The 16,114-nt window shown below is 39.5% G+C and overlaps 4 protein-coding genes across 4 annotated transcripts; 2 read left to right on the top strand and 2 right to left on the bottom strand.

The window, feature by feature from the left end:
- LOC18789980 (phosphate transporter PHO1 homolog 1) lies at positions 603-6,311 on the top strand. Its single transcript, XM_007221883.2, has 14 exons — positions 603-1,163; positions 1,245-1,545; positions 1,848-2,262; positions 2,407-2,455; positions 2,547-2,618; positions 2,943-3,072; positions 3,758-3,878; positions 3,986-4,235; positions 4,356-4,460; positions 4,553-4,597; positions 4,732-4,884; positions 4,991-5,269; positions 5,679-5,815; positions 5,973-6,311. The coding sequence occupies exons 1-14, from the start codon at positions 822-824 to the stop codon at positions 6,061-6,063; spliced, it is 2,490 nt and encodes an 829-aa protein (XP_007221945.2). The 5' UTR covers positions 603-821; the 3' UTR covers positions 6,064-6,311.
- Positions 6,536-8,015, top strand: LOC18791861. Its single transcript, XM_007223485.2, has 4 exons — positions 6,536-6,851; positions 6,934-7,057; positions 7,364-7,492; positions 7,771-8,015. Exons 1-4 carry the CDS (start codon positions 6,664-6,666, stop codon positions 7,876-7,878), a joined length of 549 nt encoding a protein of 182 aa, XP_007223547.1. The 5' UTR covers positions 6,536-6,663; the 3' UTR covers positions 7,879-8,015.
- LOC109946796 (lysine-rich arabinogalactan protein 19) lies at positions 7,977-9,110 on the bottom strand. Its single transcript, XM_020555634.1, has 2 exons — positions 8,369-9,110; positions 7,977-8,237 (listed from the first exon to the last, which is right to left on the bottom strand). Exons 1-2 carry the CDS (start codon positions 9,080-9,082, stop codon positions 8,142-8,144), a joined length of 810 nt encoding a protein of 269 aa, XP_020411223.1. The 5' UTR covers positions 9,083-9,110; the 3' UTR covers positions 7,977-8,141.
- On the bottom strand, positions 10,386-15,803 carry LOC18791830 (tRNA(adenine(34)) deaminase, chloroplastic). Its single transcript, XM_007225409.2, has 4 exons — positions 11,551-15,803; positions 11,386-11,473; positions 10,951-11,078; positions 10,386-10,750 (listed from the first exon to the last, which is right to left on the bottom strand). The coding sequence occupies exons 1-4, from the start codon at positions 15,552-15,554 to the stop codon at positions 10,477-10,479; spliced, it is 4,494 nt and encodes a 1,497-aa protein (XP_007225471.1). The 5' UTR covers positions 15,555-15,803; the 3' UTR covers positions 10,386-10,476.

The following is a 16,114-nucleotide window of genomic DNA, read 5'->3' as shown; positions in this document are numbered from 1 at the left end:
TTGTGAAAAGCGAGAATTTTTTTTTATTTAGGTAGCTAGTTTTTGCAAGTTTTACTGTTGTATTAATGAACTAATTGTTATGATCCTGGTGATCTTGTATGAGCCTAATTAATGCAGCACCATCATATATTAATTTAATATGATCCGCCTCTACTTTTCATACTGCAAACAAAAGTATAGATTGGCTAATGAAAGGTAGGGAAAATAATTGAAGCTTTTAATTATCTTCAATTAGTGGAAATCAGGCTGGTCTAATTGGAGGTGATCTTGGTGTGCTTGTAAATAATTTGGCCAATAAGCTTCAATCTCACAAATAAGCAGCTCTTGACTTTTACTTACGGGGCACTGCCTCCAACTTCCAAGTGTCTAAAGTACCCTTTGATTACATGCATACTAGTTGTGGAACAAAGGGTTTGGTGGTAAACTAGGAGGCAAATATACTACATAATCTCTAACCAAGAAAAAGGAACAAACTTTGCTGATTTTCCTAAATGACAAATTATGCCCTCCTATGAGGCCCTTCTTTTTCATATATTTTTGAATTGGATTTGGTCCCACCTCCTTACCACTTTAAATTCCCACCCTTTCAAAATCTTCATGAGCACAAATTGGCTGAGAGAGAGAGAGAGAGAGAGAGAGAGAGAGAGAATCCGGTGGTGGTTTTTGGTAACTTTCCGGCGAAGCTGGCCACTATAACTTTCCAAGTGGGGGAAGCATAGGATGATGGTACAAGTGCATAGGATATTTTAGAATGTGCTATTGTTGAGCATCAGTACGAAGCACAGCAATCTAAGTTCCTTCCTTTTCCAACTCCATAAATAATGCCACCAAGGCCTTCCTTTGAACACTCACAAGGAGCAGCAGCAGCAGCAGAACCTCTTCCTTTTCTCTCATCACAACTCAACAACACGCAAGGAGAGAAAATGGTGAAGTTCTCTAAGCAATTTGAAGGGCAGCTGGTCCCTGAATGGAAAGATGCATTTGTGGATTACTGCCAACTCAAGAAGGACCTCAAAAAAATCCATCTCCTTAACACTAACATCAACAACAACAACACACCAACTTCTAAGGACCAAAATACCTCTTTGTCCAATACCCTCTTCACATCTATAAGGAAGTTCTCTCCATTTGGCCATCAACATAGAGAACATGACCTCATTCATGTATGTTCATTTTTTATTTCTGTTAAAATTTAAATAAGTATTTCATTATTTGTTAATTAATGTGTGTCTTGTATGTACCAGGTGCATAAGAAGCTTGCCTCATCAGCAAGTAAGGGAGACATGTATGAAACTGAGCTGCTAGAGCAGTTTGCTGACACTGATGCTGCAAAAGAGTTTTTTGCACGCTTGGACCTCCAGCTCAACAAGGTGAACCAGTTTTTCAGAACAAAGGAGAAAGAGTTCATGGAGAGAGGAGAGTCCTTGAGGAAGCAGATGGATATACTCATTCAGCTCAAAACTGCTTTCAAGCAGCAGCGCAGCAAAGGAGCGTCTGCAGTGGATTCCAAGGAGGATGCCTCTATATCATGCTCCTTCTCATCTGGTATATATTCAAATTTGTCTTAATTTTCAATCACAATGAGCAAGCTCTGCATATGCTTCCATAGCTGAGTTCATTCATGCATACTACATATGTTACTTATACTTTTTGGCATATTTATTTTTTCTAGTTTGCTTTAATTCAGTACTTAAACAAAATGTCTTGAGGCCAAGTACCAAAATCTTCACTTAGAGTAGAAGTAGAGTAATTTGTAGTTAGTTTTTTGGACCAAACTGATGGAACCAAAAATTGATAATCTGTTTCTCATTAAAAAAAACTAAAAAACATCATTTTCTTCGATACAGAGGAGGACTCTGTTAAGGACAAAACAGAGCATGAGCAGGAGCTGCAAGACATCAGCACAGAGGACTTGGAGAAAAATGAAGTGCCATATTCAGAAGGGTCAATATCAGGTGAATTGGGAAAATCAATGCCAACGAAAAGTGAAGATATTGGGAAATTGAGAACCATGTCAAGTCGTTCTTTCAGTTGCCAAGGGAAGAACTTGAAGATAAACATTCCTCTCACAACCCCATCGCGTACCTTCTCAGCAATCAGTTACTTGGTCTGGGAAGATCTGGTTAATCAGTCCTCAAAGAAATGCAGTGCAGAAGGCAGTAAGCTGCATATCAACAAAAAAAAGTTGCATCATGCAGATAAGATGATCAGAGGAGCTTTTGTTGAGCTCTATAAGGGTTTGGGATATCTCAAAACATACAGGTATCAATCACCCTCAAAGCTTTTAGATGTCTAACTTTTTTTGTTTCTTAACTTCAAAAGATAAACAATTTCGAAGTTATTACGTATTGGAATTTGATGAGGCAGAGAAGCTTACGTGTTGTCCACAACACTAATGATTTGCAGGAACTTGAACATGCTTGCTTTTATAAAGATTTTAAAGAAGTTTGACAAGGTAAGTAAAATGAGTGACTTTATAGCTTTTTTTAAACTTTGGATTTTTGTTTTGCGTATGTAATTAAAATGATTTTTCTTTTCTTTTTCAGGTCACTGGAAAACAAGTTCTTCCCATTTACCTAAAAGTGGTTGAGAGTTCCTATTTCAACAGCTCGGATAAGGTATTTGACTGATCCAAGTTTTAGACCCACCAAGTAAAAAATCTAATTCCTATCATGCTCTGGCTATGTTAAGTAAAGAACAATTTTGGATGATATTATGATTGGATCATGTTCAAATGTTGGCCACCAACTATCCTTTCATCCAAATATTTGCCGACAATGTCAAGTGGCCATTGATTCTTATAGTTCATGACTGCACAATGGATGCCATTAGATTCATATTATCAAACTCAGATATGCTTATCTGAGTCTGACACATGAACTAGAAATTAAAGTAACTTTGGCACCCAATAGTATTATGCTTATAAGTTTCAAAAATGACAGGTGATGAATTTAGCAGATGAAGTTGAGGAACTATTTATCAAACACTTTGCTGAAGAAGACAGAAGAAAGGCCATGAAATACCTGAAACCGACCCAGCGTAAAGAATCGCACTCTGTAACGTTCTTCATTGGTAAGTCCATGCCAGTTTACAACAAACTGGGAATGATGAACATTATTTTAATCAAATTAAAGTACCCAAGTGGTTTTCCTTTACACATCTTTTGCTGGGGAGCTTAAAGTTTGTTCATTTTGGGGCCGTACAAGATTTAAGAAACCAAAGAAAGGACCCATTAGGCCACTAAGCTTTGAAACACCAGGCTGTGCCTAGTTCACCTTTCCTGGGTGGGCAATAAAGCACAGGTCCCATGCTATCTCACTGTTATCTTTGGGACAATTTTTTTATTGTATAAAGGTAGAACCCTAAAAGGGCCATCAACTCCTACAGGGCAGCAATATTTTGTTTCCTCAGTGCGGTGCCAAACTAGAAGAGCATGTACACTGCTAATTACCCGTGTTGGTCTAATGATTATGCCCTGCACACATTATGAAGTAAATATCATATCATCAAGTGGTAAAATTGGTAGCGGGGTCTTTCATTCTTGCCTAGCAGAAAACCTTAAAAGATATGTAGCATAAGATTCTAACCCTTCTGCTCATACATGACATGTGAAGCTGATAAGGATGTTCCCTTTACCTTAATTGACTACACATTGAACCATGACACAGATTCTAATTTGAGCAATTTGCTGCATCTGATTTTAACTGCAACATATTGCACAACAAGTGACTTTATCTTCTTTGGTTATAATCATCAGGTTTATTTACTGGGTGTTTTATCGCGCTCTTTGCCGGATATGTCATTATGGCTCATATTATGGGGTTCTACAGACGGCAGCCAAAATCAGTCTACATGGAAACTGCCTACCCTGTACTTAGGCAAGTGTTGCAGCTATTCATTTCTTTAGCACCATACCTGAACAAGTCTTAAAGACGCAACATGTAAACAAGGGGGCTAAAAAACAAACATTTTTTCTTTTTTGCAGCATGTTCAGCCTTCTGTTTCTACACTTCTTCCTATATGGTTGCAACATTTTTGCATGGAGAAAGACTCGAATAAATTATAGTTTCATCTTTGAACTGTCCCCAACAAAGGAGCTAAAGTACAGAGATGTGTTCTTGATCTGCACCACCTCATTGACTGTTGTAGTGGGGGTCATGTTTGTTCATTTGTCATTGCTAACAAAAGGCTATTCACACAACCAAGTTCAAGCAATCCCTGGTCTGCTTTTATTGGTAATTACTTGAACTCATGACATAATAATTAGAAATTGCATACCTGTTAATCTTTCTTACGTATGCCTACATTTTAGAATAATTAGGCACCAGGTATTTAACTTTCTTCTGAATGTGCAGATGTTTCTACTATTACTTGTGTGCCCCTTCAATATCATTTACCAATCAAGCCGTTTCCGTTTTCTTCGTGTGATAAGAAATATCATTTTGTCACCTCTGTACAAGGTACTGCATATCCCCAACATCCAATTAATAGCTAAAAACATATTAGACCAATCAAATCATATTTCTAATTTATTTGTGTTTGCTATCCGCAGGTTGTCATGCTGGACTTCTTCATGGCAGATCAACTTTGTAGTCAGGTATTGATGAGCACTTAAGAATTACTCTTTTTTTTTCCTTAAGCGAATAAAAAATTCGAACTATTATTTACTGGAGTTTTTAAATCATAATCTTTTCTGATTTATCATAACAACATATTGATTCTATTCAACAGGTTCCGATGCTTAGGAACCTTGAGTATGTGGCATGCTATTACATAACTGGGAGCTACAAGACTCAGGACTATGACTATTGCATGAGGGTCAAGAATTACCGAGATCTTGCTTATGCTGTGTCCTTTCTGCCCTATTACTGGAGAGCAATGCAGGTAAACTACTACTCTATATTTTTCTTTGCTTTGATCTTTATTGTGTTTTTTCTTCAACTAACTTAAAACATTTATGACCAAGATTTTTGCTTAATTCGGTTTACAGTGTGCTAGGCGGTGGTTCGATGAGGGACAGACAAGCCACCTTGTCAATCTAGGCAAGTATGTATCAGCAATGTTAGCAGCAGGAGCTAAAGTAGCTTATGAGAAAGAAAGGAACATTGGATGGCTCTGTCTTGTTGTGATCATGTCAACTTTTGCAACAGTGTACCAATTGTATTGGGACTTTGTAAAGGATTGGGGTTTGCTACAAATGAATTCCAAGAATCCTTTGCTTAGGAATGAATTAATGCTTCGCAGAAAGATCATTTACTACATCTCAATGGTATATGTCATGGCCCTCCCTCTCTCCTTTTCACTTCAGGGAACTTTCAAGAGTCTATGGGCCATTGGCATACAATTGGCACCCAAAGCTAGTCTCTGACAGAATTAGAAACCAATTATCCAACTACTTGATTGATATCAGCATCTAGCAAATGGTCAAGATAGATATGATCATAAATTGGATGGACATATTCTCCAAACAAAATACTGATAATGCCATTATAAGAGCAGATCAGATTCCCACTCTAATTCACACAAGACAATATGCCAGCAAAGAATTAGATGTTGTCTGAGGCTATGCACACATCACAGAAGCAAATTTTCTGTTTTGTTTCTAGCTTACAGTTTAGGTCTTGTCAATTTGACAGTTTGAAAATCTGATGTTGACCAATATTTTGGATGCTATGCAGGGATTGAACCTTATTCTCAGGCTAGCTTGGTTGCAAAGTGTTCTCCATTCAAGTTTTGGACATGTGGACTACAGGGTAACTGGGTTATTTTTAGCAGCCCTTGAAGTCATCAGAAGAGGGCTGTGGAACTTTTACAGGTAACTACTCAAATCCCATGATTCTTATTCTTATATCAGTCTACATGTGCAGCCATATAGAAGCAGACTTGACATGAAACTGAAATTAAAAAAAACCCTTTTCATTTTCAAGTGCAATAGCTCTAACCTAATGAACAATTTGTTCCAAATGGTCCAGGTTGGAGAATGAGCATCTAAATAATGCAGGCAAGTTTAGAGCAGTTAAAACAGTGCCACTGCCTTTCCATGAAGTGGATGAACAAGACTGATGCCCCATTGGCAACAGTTGCACATAAAATTTGATGCGGGGTGGTCATTGGTGATTTAGGCATTTTCAGAACAAATGTATCCAAGAGGAACCTTGTTGAGCTCATTCAAGTTGATATAACAAACAAGACATCAACTGTAATCTCTTTTTGTTCGGTGGATTTTGGGGAACATTTGTTCATACTTGTATACAACAATCTCCTTCATCAATGAAAAGAAAATTATGCAAATTGCAAATACTTTATTAGTATACTGTTGAGTTGAGTTCACTCATTGCTAAAATTGAATATTGAGTTGTATCACCAACAAAATCGTTTGCTGTATTTCCTTAATTTGTGAGTTTTAGGGTTTCAATATTCAAAGTAAAATCCTAATGTGGTATGATATAAGGTTAGGGGTAATTTGGATGATCTTAAATTTTGGGTTTCGAAAAAGTTTATAAATTGGACCGTTGGCGGCCCAACTAACCAGCTTTTGCCACTCAGCAGCATTTGCCATATAACACGTGGCAAAAACCCCCAATTGATTCTCAAAAATTGAAAATAATACAGAGCTCCAAAACCCAATTCATTCTTGCCACCGCAGTATACAGAGGCACACCCATGGCGGCAACACTAACTGCCTGGAGTTTATCTCCAGCCCTTCCTTCTCTCTCGTCTCCAATAACTAATTCTCATAAACCCATTAAAGCCCTTCTTCATCCCAACTTTCTCAGACCCTTTTCTTCTACCAAGACAAACCCTGTCATCGGCCTCTCCAGGTCCTTAACCCAAGTACAAAACCCTCTCTGGTGAGTTCCTTTCAAATTTTCTTCTTTCTTCGACTATAAAACTTTTATGCCAATCTATAACTCTTTAAAACTTTGGTTTCAGCTCAAGAATTTCCTATACGGCCGCTGTAGCGCCAAAGCGTGCCTATAAGGTACTGGCTGTTTCTGGACTGTTGAATGGCAATTTTGAAACAGACGGAGAATTGGAACGGAACATTCCGAATACGGTATAATAATGATGTGATTCTACTTTAATTTTATAAATTCGTTGTCTTTTTTTTAATGTCGTTGATTTACTATTGCTTGTGGTAATTTATCCGAAAAAAGGGTATTGCTTTTGGTCTAATTTCAAGATTTGGTTCTAAATTATTTGTGAATAGATAATTGCATTGGTAAGATTAAATAAAAATGCTCAGAAAGTTTTGAGGCCAATGTGACGTGTTATCATTTCAATGTGTGTATTTTGCTGTTGCTTGAATGTCTTTGCTTTCTTCTTTGACTCGGTTCTGTTTCCTGCATGCTCTCCACAAAAGGATGCTACTATTGATATACAACTCCCAAGAAGAAGCTTGCTTGTAAAATTTACTTGTGATTTGTGCGGTGAAAGAACAGATAGGCTCGTGAATCGATTGGCCTATGAGCGGGGGCTTATTTACGTACAGGTATTTACTCATCTTGTTGATTGATATAAGATTCTGTGTGGTCTGTTCCTGCTAATGATAAACCTGTGAAACCTTTTCTAAAGTTTAAATTCTGTCAATTCTTTTCTTATTGAGATGCATTTCTATTTATTCGTTATGTCAAACCAAAAAAAGAAAAAACATATATAAATTAATAGGATTATTTAAATGGTCATTTCAAAGTTGATTCTAGTTCTCTTAATTGAAAAGTAAGAAATTTCTTTTCGTTTATCTGACCGATTAGCACTTCTTCTCATCAGTGTGCAGGGTGTCTCAAGCATCACAAATTAGTTGATAATCTTGGCCTTGTGGTTGAGTATGACCTAAGGAAGGATATCGATGTGGACACAGAGACGGATAAAGTTTGATCTGGCTTTGAATTCATTTTGCATGCTTGTTTGAGTTGTCTTTCTTGTTAAGTTATGGATGGTTGTTGGAATCCAAAAATCATCTCCCTTGAAATATTGAACACGAAGTAAATACAAAAATGCTAATATTGATCGTTCATCTTTTGCATTATTCATTCCTACATCTGGAATAATCATTTTCTTGCAATACACCTTCTTCTCAAAAAATCTTCTTGCAATATACGAATAAATTCACAGTCCATTGTCTAAGATCAGTAAGAACTTTAGCTTCTCATTGCCAGCAGTATAGCAATTGCTAATCCAATTGTAACCCACATTCCCGATATCCCTCCTTTCTGGTGCAGTGCATTTCCTCCATTCTATGAGACAAAAAAGAAGAAGGGTAATCCAATTTTTTTTTTTTAAGTAATATTAATAAAAATTGAGTTCACAGTGCATGCAAATATGGTGTTCTTGGGTCAGCAGTTCTAAGAAAGAATTAAGAACTTACCAAATTCAAACTGGGTGATGGTGCCGGTGTTGTCTCCTCTGTATCTGTCACTGTAGTAGGTGGTGCTGGGGGGCTTAGTACAGTTGGTGCAGGTGCTGGTGCATGATGATGCCTCCTGTGCTTGTGCCTGTGCCTCCTGTGTTTGGGTGGAGCAGGAGCAGTTGACGGTACTAGCACTGGTGCTGCAGCTGGTGGCACAAGAACTGGTGCTGGAGCTGGTGCTGGGGGTGGTTTTGATGGTGAGGGCACTGGTGCTACCTTAGCTGGTGCTGGTGCTGGTGTCTCTTTAACAGGAGCTGGTGCTGGTGGTGCTTGAATTGGTGCTGGTACAGGAGGTGGCAGTGGTGGTGGTGAAACGGGTGATGGTGGCGGAAGTGCTGGTGGCTGTGATGGAGTTGAGGCAGGTGGACTTTGTGGTAGTGGGGGTGGGACTGTTGGGCTTGTGGCTGGTGCAACCTTAGGGGATGGTGACGTAGGTGTGGTTGTGGGTGGGGTTGCTGCTGCGTTTACAGGTGGTTGTGTTGCTGCAGTTGGTGATGCAGGAGAAGTTGGTGGAGTTGTTGTTGGCAAAGTAGCCGGGGCAGCTGGTGTGGTGGTAGGTGGGGGCGTTGCAGCCGGCAGAGTAGAGGGTGCAGCTGCCGGTGTTTGTGCATTGGTAAGGACTAGTAGAAAGCTAAGACAACTTAGAACGAAAGCCAAGACAATTGAAGCCATTTTTGTAAGGGTGGATGATAGTAAGAAGAATTGGAGGTTATATATTGGGTTTTGAGAATTAAACAAACGCAGCAGGTGAAAGAAACGTTTGGTGAAAACTTGAAGGGAGAGATGTAATTTTCATGTGATTGGAACTTCTCTTCTAATCATTTGGCGAGCAAGGTGGTTGTGAATGATGAAGATATCCCCGGCCTCACTAGATGGTCCCATCCTATTAATCTTAAACCTGAACTTGAGGTGGGCAGTGCCTTAGCCTGAAAATAAAGCCTGAGAAGTTGACAAAGAAATTATTGTTTTGTTTCTAGTATTCAATTGCTACAAAATTCTCGTGGCACAAATAGCAACAAAATAGAAAAGCACAAGATACACAGTGAGGTGAATGATGCATGCAACAATTAGAAGAAACGTCTACCTACCCTTTTGTTGATCTTAACAGCAAACCTTAGCTCTGGTAAGCTGTACACATCAACCTTTTTCGAAAGCAAGGTCCTGGCTCCTCTCATGAACGCTTCCTCAATGCCCTTCTTTTAATTACACGGTCAAGTAAAAATAATGATAACAAGGCATTTAGTTATTAGTTTATTATTCAATTAATGATCTCTCACTGGTAGTGTCAAATTGCATTTGAAACCGCTGGTGAGAGGTTGGAATCACCGTCTGGTGGGCCGGTCTGCTCATGAAAGATTGAATTGTTGATGCAACTGCACCAGGCAGGGGACGTTATGTGATTAAGCACCAACCGCCATTTACCACTAATCTAACTCATAAATTCTAATGACATGAACATTGTCACATGATGTGCTTACAATTTAAATAAAGGAGACATGTGGATTGGTTATATCACATAGCCGTATTCTAATATTACGCAATAATTTTTCGCAAAAAACGATTTTTTTTAATTGTTGATGGAGAGGATTTGAAAAGCTAGAGCAGAACCCAACTCCACTGAATCACCCAAACAGATCAATAGTCATTTTTCTTCCGAAACAAAAATCAATAGTCATCCCCTTCAAACATTAGCGAAATTTTATAGTTAGGGTGCCATATATAGACCTTCATATTAGCAACATGATCATTTTATTAAACTCAAGTGAAGTTACTATTCATATGAATTCTTAGACATTATGAATGTTATAGTTGTGCGAAGAGTTTGGACTACAAATGGGCTTTAATGACGCATACGAATGCTGTTCTATGATTATCTTGGCTGAAACCAGAAAACCCATAAGAAAAGGTATAGTTTCAACCCTGCGGCAGGGATTAAGAAATGGGCTTTGTGAGAACGTGCGTACGCTCATGAGAGTATAAGAGAGAACAATTTTATCTACGGGACGGACAAAACTTCAATAGAGATTTGTACATTTATGATCAAATTGTCGGTTTTGAACTATCCATCACAAACAGAACATTATATGGAAGATGTCATGCATCTTTGTAAGTAACTTTGATGGATGGTGAGAAACAGGCTGACGTGCGGGCGGTGCTGGCAGGTCTGCTTGCTTTTCTTTCTTTTTTCTTCTCAGCTGGAAGAACTGCTTCATTATATCTGCACACTCTGATGCCAACACACCTCGTCGGATGTTCATCTTCGGGTGGAATGGGTGGACGGGAGCAGCTGGCTTGTCTGACTGTTCCGAGCCGTTTCCTCCCCTCCCATCCGGAAAAAGTCTGCAAGTATTGTTTACATGTTGACCAGATAAGGCACTATTTCATCTTAAAATGTGGTATATGTAAAAGTCGTTTCGATGGAACAATTGAAGAACAAATGCCAGCCTCTGATAAAGCTTAAAGATGAATAACACTAATATCAGATATATCTAGGACAAAGAACAGGCTATGACCTATGAAGAAGTACAAAATTTGCATACCTTATCCAGCTGCCATCAGCTCCAAGAAGCTTATTGGGAGCTCCCCACACAACAGTGTCGATTCTCGCTTGGAGTATTGCTCCAGCACACATAGGGCATGGTTCAAGGGTTACATATAGTGTACTATCCTATGAGTTCGGAAAACAAAATTTAAGTCAAGACAAGGTGCTATGACATTGCTTCATTTATCAGGAAGCAGTAACTTGAATTATATACAAAATAATTCCAACACAATCACTTCCACGTTTTCTATAATTGATTTAAGCGGGAGGGAGAAAAAACATGATTGTAGAATAGATCCAATCAGAACTAGTCACAGTTGCTCAAAATAAAAAAGAACAGCAGGAAATCATCAGAATGAATATACAGACGTACATGCATATATGTATATTGGAATAAAAGTGGATACTAATTACTAAATAATAGAAAAATTACCGCAAGCCTCCATGTCCGAAGAAGGTTTGAAGCCTCTCGTATGCATATCATCTCTGCGTGGGCTGTTGAATCCCGTAATTCTTCCACTCTAATGAACACATCAGTGTAAATATCCAGAAGAAAACATTTAATTATAAAGCATACATATAAGCTCATAAAACTCACAGGTTACATCCACGTGCAATAATCTTCCCATGTTGTACCAGTACGGCCCCAACAGGCACCTCCCAAGTATCAGCAGCCTTCTTAGCTTCGAGCAGTGCTTCTCTCATAAACATTTCATCAGTTTTTCTCTGTTCAATTTCAAGCGTATACGCGTCTTCCCATTCATCAAATCTGTCTCTCAGGACTTGCTTATTCCTCTGAAGCTTCCTTTGTTTCAATTCCCCACCCATTTGCACATTGTCCGATACTTCATTTAACTTTTGACTACCAAATTGGTCCATGTGCTTCGTTGAACCACTTGCAGACACAGTGATACCTGGATTTGAAATTTCTTCCAAAACAGGAGACCATATACCACTTGCAATTAGTGGTTGCGATGATTCCACTTTTTTAATACCAGAAGAAGAACCTTGAGAACTCTTTTGATTCTCTTTTGAACCCAAAGTTTCCTCACCAGAAGACACGGAAGCGGCTGTTGATGTCAGCCCACTGTCGTCTTTAATGGGAGACGATGGCGTACCTGCTTCAGAATATCTTACCTTGTCCTTGGTTCTCATTATGCCAGACACTCCTCCTTCACTTTGAGAAAATGATTTACCTGGTTGCAGCTGATCAGAGGTGGGTTCTGGTTGCATGTCTTGATCCCCTTTTGCGTTCTTTTCATTGTTGTCTTCAGGCTCACGGCCAGAAAACCATGCCTCACTACTTGCAGATTCATTTGATGAAATCCTTCCACCTGATTTCCCAGCAGAACGAGGGGTTTCAGCATTCGAACTCCACTTCAGCCTTAATATATCTGCAACAATATTCCATACAGACCTGCCAGTTCTCTTGACAATGGCATTCCCACTTGTAGTGACCTCTGATTTTTCTGCCATGGGGGTTCTAAGAACAGATGGGTCTGTTACATCCCACATCTCATCTGAAGGCCCCTTGGTTCCAGAACCTCCAGATGAACGCCTTGAGTCATTCTTCTTCTTCTGCAAGTCTTGAGATCCATTTTGACTTGAATTCCTTTGCCCATACTTCTCATCTCCATGCACCAATTTTTCTTCAGAAACTGTATTCACATTCTGATTTTTAGAAGTTGAGACTTCATGCCTCACTTTCTCAGAAAACTCCCCAACAAACTGTGAAGATGATTTCTCCAAACGATGAGCTGAATTTAAAGCATCTTCTGGATTAATGAGGTATAAAATCTCCCCTGGAGTCCCAGGGTTTCCATTTCCACTGCCTGATTCTTGGAGCAAAGCCGAAGTACTTTGCCCCTCCTCCTCGCCCCCATATACTAATCTTGGTTCAGAAACTGTCTCATTCTGGTTTTCAGAAGTTGATACGCCATACCTCACACTCTCAATGAAATCCCCCAGAAACTGTGAAGATGATTTCTCCAAACGATAAGCTGAACCCAAAGCATCTTCAGGAATGAGGTATTCAATTTCCGCTTCTGTCTCGGCATTTCCACTTCCAGTGTGTGATTCTTGGTGCAAAGCTGAAGTTTGTTTCCCTGAATGAGTACACAAGGCTGGAGAACCACTTTCTGAAATTTCTCCGGAAACCTCCTGAGTTGCCATCCCACTTGTTGACTCAATGTGCAGCGATCCTCTAGCTATCAATTGAGAAGGGGGAGGCAATAGCATTGCCTGTGGGCTTCTCTTATTCCCCACAACATCATCAGGTTGTATTCTAGCTTGGGAAACCGTACTCAAAGATGCTTGGAAACTAGAGGCTCCTTCTGAGTCCTTTTCATAAAAATTAGATAATCCAGTAGAACTTTGGGCCTCCTTTCTGGGTTTAACTTGCATGAGCGTTTCATCAGTTTCATTATTTCTCTGTCTTGTTTCCTCAAATGATGTAGCAGCTGATGCTATATCACTTCCTTGATTGATAGTTCTCTTCTTAGAGATTCTTTGAGCATTGGTATTTCTCTCTTTATTACTAGCACGGACCAGTGGCATTTCAGTAACATCATCAGTTCCTTTTCTGGATTGAATCCTCTGAAATGCTTTCTCATCCATTCCTGAGTATGGCTCTGACGACTCTCCACTTGAAGCAGGAACCAAGTTTGAACGCTCTGCCTGATTCTTAATTCTAATTTCAGGTTGAATAATGTTGGCCGTTTCAACACCACTGTCACAAATTTCTGATATGTCAGTGACTTGTTGGGGCTTTCTTCCCAAGTTGACACATCCAATGATCTGCTGGTCTATTTGGTGGTGTTGCACTTCTATCTGATTTACTGAACTCAGCAACACATTTGTGTTTTCTTCCTGGTAAATCCCTCTTGTATCAGACTGCCCCTGCCAATTGGACGTCCTTTCAGCGTCAGCAACTCGAACTTGCGAAACTCTTGAGAGCTTTTGGTTGTCTCTGTTTAAATCTTCTTTTTTATTGATATTGCCAGCTGTCTTGTAATGTTCATCTTTTGTTTCCTGCACTAAGTTTGTAGCTATCCCTAGGTTTTCCCTTTGCGTGGGTCTCTTCTGGGACCAGGAAGTTGTTTCAACAGAATTTCTACAAATCTCTGATATTTCATTGTGTTCTTGGAATTTTCTTCTAGATTCAGGCACACCACCAACTTGGTTCTCTGTTTGACTGTATTGTTCTTTTGTTGCCTTGGTCAAATATGAAGTCTCTTGCTCATCATCAAATTGCTTGTGGGATCCAGAGGCCTTTCCTAACTCATGTTGCTTGGTCTTCATCACTCTTGAATGCATTTCTGAGGATTTCCAATCAGCCTGTGTTTCTTCAGCCACTACTTCTGTTAGCTTCTTTTCTGTCTTCTTCCTCCAATCCCATGTAACACCACCCTCAACTGCAGTATTTGTTTGTCTTGTTATTTCTCCATTTCCATCAGAATCATCTCTATGCTTCCTGTACTCTTCACTGACCTGCTCATCAAATCTATCACATTCTGAATCCTTGTACACACTTGAAGCTGGTTCCTCAAGGAGGCCATGCTTATCCTGAAAATCTATCTCAAAATCGCCTGAAGATGAAAAGGAGTAATAAGATGAACTAGAACCCCCTTTCCTTCCCCTAAGATTTTCACTTCTCAAAAACATTCCCCTCTCTTCTTTCTGTCTAGAATCTCCTTCACTCAAATCAATTGTGGCCGATTCAAATTGGCGCTTCGAATTACTCTCCGAAGAACTCAACCTACCATCATTTTTCTTCTTCCCACTGTTACACTCACTACTATTGTTTCCTTCAATCTCCACTTGCACTCCCTTTGATGAACTCCCATTTTTCTCTCTACCACCAAAACTCCTCTTCTCTGCTTCTACTTTCTTAGATGAAATCGCATTTCTCTCTCTACCACTCAAACTCCTCCTACTCTCCTCTTCTACTCTCTTCGATGAATTCACTTTTCTCTCACTACCACTCAAACTCCCCCTACTCTCTTCTTCTACTCTCTTAGATGAACTTCTCTCTCTACCACTCAAACGCCTCCTACCCTCCAGTTCTACTATCTTAAATGAAAACCCATTTCTCTCTCTACGAAAACACTCCTCGCCCACTTCCTCACTCAACAAACTGAGCATAGCCTCGGCATCATCGAGATCACCCGAATTGTAAAGTTCACCCTCTCCTTCCCCATCAGCCCTACAACATCTTCCTTTTCTTCTTCTACCACGTCTACTATAAACATTCCTCTCCATAAGGGAGCAAGGGCGCTCATAACAACCCCAGTCAGGACTCTGTTCCTGAACCCGGTAATTGTACCGGTCCCTGCGGCCCAAGATCAACCTTCTGCAAGCTGACCATTGAAGCAGGGTGGATTGCCTCAACCCATACAAGTAACAAGGGTTTATGGGCACTCTATGAGTTGACAATGCACAACAAGTACAACAACATGATTTTGATGATGATAATGTTGATGAATGAATTGGGTTTCTGTCAAATCTTTCATTTAGTAAGTAAGAATAGTCATTGAAGGAATAAGAAAGAGACCCTTGAGTTCTAACAGAGTACATACTTGAGCTAAAATATGTGTTCTGCATTTCTACCGGTGAAGAGAGAGCGCGGGAGAGACAGAAGAGGAAGAGGAAGAGGCTTACCTTTGAATTGAGAAGTGGATTTTGGAGGGTTCTTGACAGTGAGGCTCTGAGTGAAGAAGGATGTGGTCTTTGTCAAAGATCAGATTGCTAAACTGGAAAATCATGGAATCAGAAACTTTTTTCTTTTTTTTCTGATAGAGCAGAACAGAACCACCAAATTGAGTTGAGTTGCCTCACTGGGTACACAAACTCGGTCATTTTGGGCTCAAACAAATATTGGTGCCTAGTGCCTTTTGGACCGAAAACTGGATATAAGCCAATGTAGATTGGGGTGGGCTTAATGCTTTTTGGACACTAATTTCTCACCAATAAAAAAAAAATCCAATCTCTTGCTTCAGAGTTGCTACATTGTTATGATTTTTATGACCCTAATTCAATTAGAAAGGGAGCGCACATCCAACTAAAACCCGTCATGAACAGAGTTAGATTCAGCTCAGTCCATGTAACAGCTTAAAAATAAGTTTCTTTTGAAGACTTTATTTGGGTGTTGTTTTTAGAACAAA

The sequence above is a fragment of the Prunus persica genome, chromosome G1 (genome assembly GCF_000346465.2).
Source record: "Prunus persica cultivar Lovell chromosome G1, Prunus_persica_NCBIv2, whole genome shotgun sequence".
Lineage (NCBI taxonomy): Eukaryota > Viridiplantae > Streptophyta > Magnoliopsida > Rosales > Rosaceae > Prunus > Prunus persica.
The sequence above is the reverse complement of the archived record's forward strand: the minus strand, read 5'-3'. Positions and strand labels throughout refer to the sequence as shown.

Coding starts and splice junctions, on each gene's coding strand:
- LOC18789980 (XM_007221883.2), top strand. CDS start 822: ATGCCACCAAGGCCTTCCTTTGAACACTCACAAGGAGCAGCAGCAGCA. Junction 3,879..3,985: donor ACTGCCTACCCTGTACTTAG/GCAAGTGTTGCA, acceptor TCTTTTTTGCAG/CATGTTCAGCCTTCTGTTTC. Junction 4,236..4,355: donor TCCCTGGTCTGCTTTTATTG/GTAATTACTTGA, acceptor CTGAATGTGCAG/ATGTTTCTACTATTACTTGT.
- LOC18791861 (XM_007223485.2), top strand. CDS start 6,664: ATGGCGGCAACACTAACTGCCTGGAGTTTATCTCCAGCCCTTCCTTCT. Junction 6,852..6,933: donor CAAGTACAAAACCCTCTCTG/GTGAGTTCCTTT, acceptor CTTTGGTTTCAG/CTCAAGAATTTCCTATACGG. Junction 7,058..7,363: donor AACGGAACATTCCGAATACG/GTATAATAATGA, acceptor TCTCCACAAAAG/GATGCTACTATTGATATACA.
- LOC109946796 (XM_020555634.1), bottom strand. CDS start 9,082: ATGGCTTCAATTGTCTTGGCTTTCGTTCTAAGTTGTCTTAGCTTTCTA. Junction 8,238..8,368: donor CATCACCCAGTTTGAATTTG/GTAAGTTCTTAA, acceptor TTTGTCTCATAG/AATGGAGGAAATGCACTGCA.
- LOC18791830 (XM_007225409.2), bottom strand. CDS start 15,554: ATGCAGAACACATATTTTAGCTCAAGTATGTACTCTGTTAGAACTCAA. Junction 11,474..11,550: donor ATTGCACGTGGATGTAACCT/GTGAGTTTTATG, acceptor TGTGTTCATTAG/AGTGGAAGAATTACGGGATT. Junction 10,751..10,950: donor GCTGATGGCAGCTGGATAAG/GTATGCAAATTT, acceptor CAATACTTGCAG/ACTTTTTCCGGATGGGAGGG.